The sequence below is a fragment of the Mytilus californianus genome, unplaced genomic scaffold (assembly GCF_021869535.1).
Source record: "Mytilus californianus isolate M0D057914Y unplaced genomic scaffold, xbMytCali1.0.p SCAF_7, whole genome shotgun sequence".
In the NCBI taxonomy this organism is placed as follows: Eukaryota; Metazoa; Mollusca; class Bivalvia; order Mytilida; family Mytilidae; genus Mytilus; species Mytilus californianus.
Window position 1 is genome coordinate 32366273 of NW_026262723.1, and position 10266 is coordinate 32376538.

Below are 10266 nucleotides of genomic sequence, written 5' to 3' on the forward strand. Positions count from 1 at the left end.
AATATATATAGAAATCCTCAAAACTCATTTCGATGTCAAAAACAAATGCTGACGAAGTTTTAAATACTAACCACTTAATTATTAAATACTTATATCATTTTCATTAATTTTGTACTTGCTCCGATATACAGTCGAGGGCATTACTTAAACAAGTAACTTTTAAAATTACCTATACAAATTATGTTGAAAACGAGGCTATTTTAAATATTAATTATATAAGAAACTTTTGTAAATATTATTCTTATAGCTGTCGATTCATACAAAGTTTACTAGCTTTAGCAAATTTTCACAGGCATCTAGTTATTTTTCCCATGAAGTATAAAACTAATCCTCCTGAAACACTAATTGCCTTTCTGACGAACTTATCTTTCATATCGACGCTTCAGGTTCAAAGATGGGTCTCTTGGGACTATCAAAATAACATATTCCTTGAAAATCTTGAGATAGACAGATAGAAATAGATAGAAACTTGTGATTTAATTAAGACTTGAAGTTATTTATGATGTGTAACCCAAAACAATTATTGCGTATGTTCCTTAAATAATTGTAATTACTAATTCTTTCAAAGATGTATAAAATAACTTAAACAAGATATATTTTTGTAATTTTTTTTTAAAGTAACCTTGTATCTTTATATACTCATCTCAAATTTAATAAATTCGTCATTTCATGTGATAAAAGGATGTAAAATTTCATAAAAACTGCATTAAGTCCATGCTTCTATTGAAATTCAAAATAACTCTATTGAGTAATTGAATAATTTTTAAAAACAAAAATTACCTATATAGGTGTAATACAACCATTGTTGTTCCCCTATTAGTCTTTGTTAAATTTGCACGTTTCAAAAATTCTGCAGTATTTATCTTTGTTTCAAATAAAGAAATACTTGGCATGAGTAACGTTTTATCCAGTCCAGTAATACAGACAATATTTCACATAACATTTCATTGCATATAAGATAATTACCATCACTGGAAATTAACCAATTAAATTTGCACCCCTATTTTTCCTGTGTACAAGCTTTAGTAACCATGTAACCTCAAGTTTCCAAAATATTCTATAGAAACACCAAATAAAAAAAGAATGGTGCTTTGAAACACCCAAGATATATGTTTATGACTCAGATTTTTTTTTACTGCAATGAAATGTAGGATTAATTTCCTACAGCTGTCAAATTCAAGGTAATATTTTTTTTTCGACCCTTTTTCGTATGCAACCGGATGTGACGTAATATGATTTGGTGGTATTACACCTAAAGAAGACTTTTTTGTTAAATAAAATGAATGTGATTTTTTCCCTTTGTAATACTGGTTACTTCAAGCATTACTGTCAAGTTTTGTCATAATCAGTTGTATAGTTTGAGAAAAATCTAGTATAATGTAAGAAGACATTTACAGCGATTCAAGCAAAATTTCTTCCAAAAATCCAAATCAAATGGCATTATGATAGAATATAGTGTGGACAATTAAAGGGTCAAATACTTATCTCATCTGCATACAAACAGTTGAATATGATACAAAAGATGACTCTAGGGTGATAAATACCTCTAATGGACCTCTTTGTCTTAATTATATACCCTTTTTGGTCCATTTATACCTTTCATTTCCTATAAATTTCAATTTTTGAGGCCAATAAATCTAAATTTTGGGGTAACTTTCACACATTTATGAAAGAAATGTGATAATAAATGAGTAATTGAAGTATTCAAGCTGAATGAGCTATCCATATAAAAGTTTACTAACTCCATTGAGATTTCAATAAGTCCTTACGTAAAACTTCAATTTACGCCGCGCTCCAGAGATGGACATAAAAAGCTTCCTTTTTAGTGAATAATTTGTTGTTACTGCTTCAAAAATAATTTCATTTACTTATAACTGTATATTTATTAAAGTATTACTTAGGAAAACGTTTTCTTTATAGCAAAATTTAAGAACTAAGGAGAAAAAGTAAGAAAAAGCTCCCAAAAAAACACTGAGTGTGGCTTGCTCTTTCTACTAATATTCATGGTAGAGTCCTATTTCAAGGCAATTGTCTTATAAAATTTGTTTTTTTTTAGACTCAATCCACTCAGAATATTTCATTTTTGTAATATTTCTCTTAAATAGCATACAATTTTAACAAATGAGAGTACATACAAGGTACATAAGCAGCGTCCCATAATAGGTGTAATACCACCATTGTTTTTTTCCTAATTAGTCTATGTTAAATTTGCACTTTTTAAATATTGTGCAGTATTTATCTTTGTTTCAAATAAAGAAATACTTGGCATGGGTAAAGTTTAATCCTTTCCAGTACTACAGACAACATCCACATAACATTTCATTGCATATAAGATAAAAACCATCACTGGAAGTTAACCAATCAAATTTTCACCCCTATGTTCCCTGTGTACAAGCTTTAGTAACCATGTAACCCTAAAATATTCTATAGAAACACCAAAAGAATGGTGCTTTGAAACACCTAAGATATATGTTTATGACTCAGAATTTTTTTTACTGCAATGAAATACTGTAAGTTCATAAATTATTGCGTGTATTTATTATTGCGATTTTGCCATTTTAGAATTAAATGCGATTTTAATTTTTGCGATATTGAGAACAATCCTGTTTAATTCAAATAAAAAAATTCAAAATGCAAGTTTAAATTATTGCGATTATAACACTGTCGCATTTTTCGCAATAATAAAAATATCGCAATAATTTCTGAATTTACAGTATAGGATTAATTTCCTACAACAGTCAAATTCAAGGGAATATTTTTTTTCCGACCCTTTCTCGTATGCAACCTGATGTGACGTAATATGATTTAGTGGTATTACACCTATAAGTAAAAAAAATAACTTTTTAAAGTAACGTCCCTGACTGATATAAACTGAGTTGGTTAAATCAAAATGTCAAAATATTACATCAATCTCTTGGTCTCATGGGCAGAATTCATAAAAGTACAAACATGTGTGACGATAGAAGAATTACTAGACGAAAATATTTTGGGGAATTTTAATTTTTACAATAAAGTGGAATTAAATATATTATGCATTTTTTTTTCAAAAAAGTGGGATTAAAACTGAAAATGATTTCTGAGATGTAACTATGAAATGTTTTAGAGCATCAGTTGAAATATTCAATCGACTTATCAATAAAAAAAATTCGATATCAGAGCTAAGTCGAATCAAACAAGCGTTCACATCTGACATTATTAATATATTAAAATCTAAACATAGCATTCCTTCAAACTCTTATGAATTTTTCAAAGTTAAAAACCCCATCCATTTTACAAAAATAATGAAAACATAGAAGTAAATAAATTACGTTTATAAAATATTCAATATTTCTTTGATACCTCTATTGTACCAAACTGTGAACTACAATGGGGACTGTATTTTGAATGTAAGATGCCTTAGTAACTCATTTGGAACTGTTTTAACGAATATGTTGCTTATAGAAAAGCAACAAAACTTTATTGGAAGCTACTGCACAAAATTATTTATACAGAAGACAAAAAAAATGAAAAAACTCATATGATATTTGCCACTTCAGTCAAGAAAGAGAAACTTTACTCCATAGAAGACGATTAGAAAATTATAATTATTGTAAATTCAAAGTGTTTCAAAATATAAAAATATGAAATAATCTCCCATTTGTATTTTCCCTGGCAAATGGGGATTAGTGAACTAGCAGGGGCCGCTAAGCATGCGTACCTGGGCTGCTTAGGGGTTTTATACATCAGGTTTCATATAATAACACGTGTTAAAATTTCAAACGTCAAACACTTGTTTCTGAAAAAATAAAAAGAAGCTAGCATGTCTCTCATGTTTACATCTGCACCTTTTTAAGAACATACCTAATAATTTAATATTTGTCAATCATCAAGTCTTCGTTTGATGACAAAGCTGACACCTTCTTGAACATTTGTTTCAATATACGAATTACGAAGAACAGGTGTTTTATATGATCATGACTTACAATATACATGTTGATATTGTACGCAATATCTCTTTTTACGCATAAACATCCAGAAAGTAAGTGTCGGTTAAGGATCAAACAAACACAAATGGGATGACTTCAATTTTTTTAATTGTGAACTTTCGAATTTAAGGTAGCAACAAGATAGCAGCACAAACATATGAAATTTCTATCTCGTACATGCAGTTGATACGATATTCCAGATAATAGTGTTTCTATCCTGCTTTCCTTGACATAAAATTGATTTCACAAAAACGGATTAATTGAACAAAGACTGTTTAAAGGCATTATTGCATGTCCACGAAGGTTTAAAGTTTTTCATAATGTTAACATTTATGAAATAATCTGCAGCACAGATATGTTGCGTTTTCTTAACCATCATCTCGTCCGCTGTTGCTAGTTTATCAAAATTAATATGTTTTGATTGATCATATGCAACATGATCAAAGATAAGCCCGGAGCACATATATACTTTCACGGTTTTTTTTTAGGTTTGATCGATATCTAGTCTCTTGCAGTATTATTTTTTTTTTGCATGCTATTTTTCTTTTTTGGGCCATTGTTGTGATATGCATTATATAGACGTTAATATGTACAATTTTTTTTATGTCAGTTATCATTCAAATCCTTGCACTTTATAAATAAAAATGAACGATATAACTATTCACCTAACCACAACAGTATAAGATATCGCTTTTCGTAACCAGGATATATTGTTATAAAACAATCAAGCATTCGTGGATATCGATTAAACAAATCACTGGAATATATTATCTAAAACGCCTATACAGGGAGTGTTGTTATCACTGATTCGTTGACATGATATATAATATATATGTTAATTTTCTGTATTAATTGTTTATAGAATGTTGAGATATTTAAATCATTTAGGTTTTCAACTCCAAGCCATATATAGCTTTAGTTTTTCTATGTCGCAACTTTTCGAAATTTTCGGTCTTAAATGCTCCTCAACTTCGTATTTGATTTGGCTATCCAACTGTTATGATTCGAGCGCCTCTAATGAGTTTGACGTAGACAAAATGCGAGTCTTACGTGTTATAAACCTGGTATCTTTGATGAGTTATTTTAACAAGGGGTAAATACAGAATCGAGAATGCCGTCAGTCTAACTGATTAAAACGTTTCATAGCTTTCTTAGTTAATGAAATCGGCTTTGTGATAAGACAAAACAGTTATCTAATAATTTAGCAATGCAGACATAATTAAATTGAAAGATGATTTGAAGAAGTGTACATACATGCATGTTCCTGTCAAAAATGGCGTCCATCTATATTGTAAACATATGAGGAGTTGACATAAGCGGTCATCTTAGTACCAAAATCTATGACAAGCGAAGCGATTTTACTTTTGAAATTATAAATTTCCCCAACCTTAGCAGCAATATACCAACTTCACCTACATATGGGATATACATTCGGTTTTCAAGAATATGTAGCTCTACTCAGACTTTTTACAACGTCACCAGTTTCTTAGCAGAAAGTTGATGAACCAGGGTTATGTCAAAGAACGTCTCATCCTTTTTCTAAAACAAGTTCATCAGAAGATACCAAGATCTTGTTGATAAAAACTCCGTATCAATTTCACAAATAATACATGATGGTCTTGAAGTTAGGATTCTAGGTACTGACGTTGTTTACCATCTTTATTACGTGTTATAGTGCTCTTTTTATTTGTCTTTGTATATTTTTAACCTTTACTGTTTAGTCCTGTATCGTCAATATCCTTTTGGCGTGGCTCGGTATTTATACATTCCGCCATTGCGTTATTGTACTATGGTGATTTTTTGTGCACTTGTCTTTCATTTTTGCTTATGTGCTTTGTCTATAGAGTGTCTATATGACAATTTATTTTTCTTTGTTGACATAGTTGTTTGTTTGTATATTGATTAAGATTATATTACAATGACGACTGCTGTACCCCAATTTTTTACATTTTTACCTATTACGTCTGTTTGTTTTGCTTACTCATTGTTGTCAATATAATCGAATTCTATGCGACTGTCATTCAAGTGAGAGGTTTAGCTATCTATTAAACCAGGTTCAATCAACCATTTTCTACATAAGGAAATGGCTTCACCAAGTCAGGAATATGGTAGTTGTTTTCCATTCGTTTGATGTGTTTGAGCTTTTGGTTTTGCCATTTGATAAGGGACTTTCCGTTTAGAATTTTCCTTGGAGTTCGAAATTTTTGTTATTTTCCTTTTTTTAATACCTTTTACTGATTTTGTTTACCTTTAACTAATAAAAATTGATTGATTTCAGTTGCTTTTGCAAAACTATGCCTTTCAATTTAAATTGCTTGACCTCTTTTCATATATGTTTAATCAATTTCGCTGTCGGGGTAAAGAAGTTTTCCATTTCTAAAAAAAATGCTTGTCTTTGATATAAGTGATTACTGATTTTGACAGTTCCGAATAATAAAAATGTTGGTGCATTCCCTTAATCTATGGCCTGATGTCTTGAGATTTGGGTTTGGATTCACTCAAAGCTGATACTTTTTGTGACAAAATTATCGGCCTTAATTCACCCCCAGCGTCAATTTACGAGAAGTGTAAAATATAAAGCGATAATTGTTTTTCATTTTAAATGAATCCTTATTTATTTTGGTTTCATAATGCTCGATTTTGTTATGCATGTTTGAATGAGTAGATTTGTAAAGTTTATTGAAGGGTTATAATGATAGCCATATAATATTTAAAATAGTTTTCATGTCATACATCAAAACCGTCAGATATTTTCATATAGGAGTTATTGCCCTTAGATGAAGAACTTTACAATTTATTTTCATTTTTGCCTATTATCATAAATAAAATAAGAGATAGAAAGAAACTTGAAAGAGCAAAAATGATCAACAAGACAAGATCTACAAATCAATTGAATAGCCGAAATCGTCATAAGGCTCATTATTGCAGTTATTGCCATTTAATGACGATTTTCCCCATTTTTTTGCGTTTTTGTTTAATGTCAAGAAACTTATAATAGATAGATGGAATGTTTGGATAGCGAAAATGATAAGTAAGATGCATCCGCAAATAAGTCTCACGTTCAATATCATCAATTGACTCCCTATTGAAGTTATTGCCATTTAATGGCGATTTTGACAGAATCGGATGTATCTATTTTAAAAAGTAACCGATGATCCCGCCTGCTAACCAACATTGCCGACTTGGCTAAAATTAGAAAATGGGGATACAAAGCAATTTCTGTCTTGTATTTGCAAAATTGCTATAAATAGAAAAAAATAGTATAAGTTTTTTAAATGTATTCATTAGAACCGTCAGACGTTTTTTTGTAGGACCTATTACCCTAAAATTACTTGTTGCCTAATATTATGAAAACTATAATAGATAGAGAGAAACTTGATGCATCCATAATGATCAGCAAGACAAGAACTACGAATGAGTTAAATGGCTGAAATCGTCAGTCGACTCCCTAATTGTTTGAGTAATTACCCTTTGATTACGATGTTTACCAATTTCTTTTTTACGTTTTTTGCCTATTACCTTTAATCTTTAATAGATAGATAGTAACTTTAAATAGCAAAAATGATAAGTTAGATAAGATTGCACCTGTGCTAATTCCCAATTCACATATAATCCGGCTGGCCACGTTATTACCGGAGACCTCAACATTGTCAATAACACTTCCCTGCGAAATTTGTTATCCATAGGTCCGAAATATCGTGAGCCTAAATCCATCAATTGGAAATGCAACTTCAAAATACTGATGGATTCAGTCGAGGATTATGCCAGGCAATGGGCTAAACGCGAGAAAGAAGACGTCGATACTCTTTCCGAATGGATTAAGGCTGTGAGGTCGTTGATACATATCCGAATTAAGAAACTAAATGGGTCTATTAATACCCACGCTACGTCAATTTTTAAAGATCCAAATGTTGCAAAACACTTGTCCTACCTCCATGACAAATATGTTGTTGTCCCCGCAGATGAAGCCCCAAACAACATCGTTTTTGTGTGTAAATATCATTACATAAACTGCTTGATAAATGAATTAGGTATTGACTATTCATTTGGAAACTCAACATATACCCTCACGACACTTACCAAAGAGGAAATCCAGGATAATCATAGGTCTGTTCGCAAATGCAGTAATCCAACTGTGCGACATTCTATTTGTTGGCGTTGAGCTTTTAACAATATCAAATTGCACTGAAATAGACTAATAAAAGGGTTTAAAGATATTGTTCTAGTATATAGATATATAACTGAAGACAAACTTGCACTCATAACTAACCCTATTGGTTTGTATCGGAAAATATTTTATACAATTGTATTGCTGTCCATCAACTTACAAACAAAGTGCGATTTTGGGTAAAACTGCCTTAGTGCTGGTTTGAGCAATATACTTTGCTATATATCGATCACACAATGTAATACAATGGAAAATTCAGCCTTTGAATAAAAGTCATGTCATAAACAAAAAGTAAATTATAAAACAAATCTTACAAATTAATATAGCACAAATTACCGATCAATCTCATCGCTGAACACAACACTACGTATATTTTGATAACAACCGTAACAATCAATATATAAATTAGCTGTTATAAACGTACCAAAAAGGCAATTGATTTGCTCTGACTGAATATTTGTCTTAATAACCCTTTGTTAAATGTTAAAAAAGTGACAGTAAATTATCTGTCTTACTTGATTCCGGGACTTTTGTTCAAAAAATTCAACGTGTATATATTACCATGTTTTTGTATAGGTATAGAATCCATTGATAATATTTTCTTTACTATAAGTTCAGCCTGCTTACGAACAGATGGAAGTTTTGGAGAAGTTTAGAAATGGCGAACATTTATGCATTGTTGCCACGTCAGTAGGATGTGATTGACTCGATATTCCGCAATGTAATATGATGATCCAATATAGATTCAGTGCAGATGTAATAATCAGTTTTCAAATGCGAGGTATGCATTGCTCTATTGATATTTCTGCCTCCTTTACTAGGCGTATCATGTAAAAACAAAATAAAACAAGCTTTCTCAATTTCAAAATTCATTCAGCTAACAACAATGATCACGTGCAAATAAGTCTCATATTTGAAAAAAGGCATGGGGTCATTAATTAAGTATAAATTACATTTTAGAAAACTTCAATCAAATGTAGATATTTTTCGCCAGAAACGCCCAGACCTAAAAATTAGAATTCTAGGGATATAAAAATATGCTGTCCAAGAAGTATAGCTAGGAGGGTTCCAAATTATATTTGTTGATTTAACAATAGTTTTATTGTTGTAGTGCAAATTGTAATGATCATGCACCTCTACTACTAATATATGTGTTGCAGCAGAATTGCAATACAGAAGTTTGTCTTCAAATGTCTTTTTATGCTGAATTTCATAAAATATAGCAAAATGTTTTGTTCAATAATGTAATATAATACTTGCATATTTTGAAAATAATATAATAATATATTGTGATGTCAACTATTGACGACGGAGAATCTATTTTGTAAACAGGTAATAAATAGACTTCAAAAACATAGAATTTAATGTGTCAAATTTAATGCCCTACAACATGCACAGTGAATGTCGAAAAAAGCAGTAAAATCGCGGCCGAAGGATAGTAGAGGGGCAGACAGGGAAAAGGTATCATAAGAATGAGGGTTTCCGCGGGAAGCTGCTCCACCGGTGTCACCATCAGTTGCCCAGTAAACTAAAACTATACAGTAAATATTGTAATAAATTAATTAAAATTTTTAATTGATAGGAAGAGTACGCAAAAGGGAAGCCCGCGAGGTAAAAGTTGGCACTACAGAGGAATTTGAAACTGAGAAGAAAAACATCCAAAAGCAGTTTATAATGTCAAAAGCCATAGACGAAGTTTCCAAACTTAATATCACAAGAGATAAAGCTTTAGCAGAGAAAATGTTATATGAAATCGAAGAAATCGAAAGGAGGATCGCAAATATGAAGCTAAGCCAGTTTGAGGAATTTTGTATTGTGCGTTTCAAGACTTGTAGTGTAACTATGTAAAATAGAAGGTTCGCAAAGAGTGCAGGTTCAACTGGTTAAACTTTATCTACTTTTCTACAGTCTAGTGCTTAACGTTGGGTAGGTTTATCTAACTTTTAATGTAATTCCTAATTCCTTCACAAACATGAAAATAATGTAATCCATGATTCGTATATACGAATTGTGTATTAATATAATTGATTAATGGGTCATGATTTACTGCTTACTTTGTCCTAAAATGATTTGAACCTATTTTTTTATTTAACACGTTTTTTTTTTTGTGGTACCTGTATATTTGTTTTAATA

General features: G+C 30.8%; 1 protein-coding gene across 1 annotated transcript in view; it reads left to right on the forward strand.

Moving 5' to 3' along the window:
* LOC127708338 (interferon-induced helicase C domain-containing protein 1-like) overlaps window positions 1-9981 on the forward strand; it is a 181853-nt gene extending 171872 nt beyond the window's left edge. Inside the window, exon 14 of the mRNA XM_052213191.1 lies at window positions 9716-9981. Within this exon, the coding sequence (XP_052069151.1) occupies window positions 9716-9981 (266 nt within the window). The remainder of the gene's footprint in view (window positions 1-9715) is intronic.
* The last annotated feature ends 285 nt before the right edge of the window (window positions 9982-10266 follow it).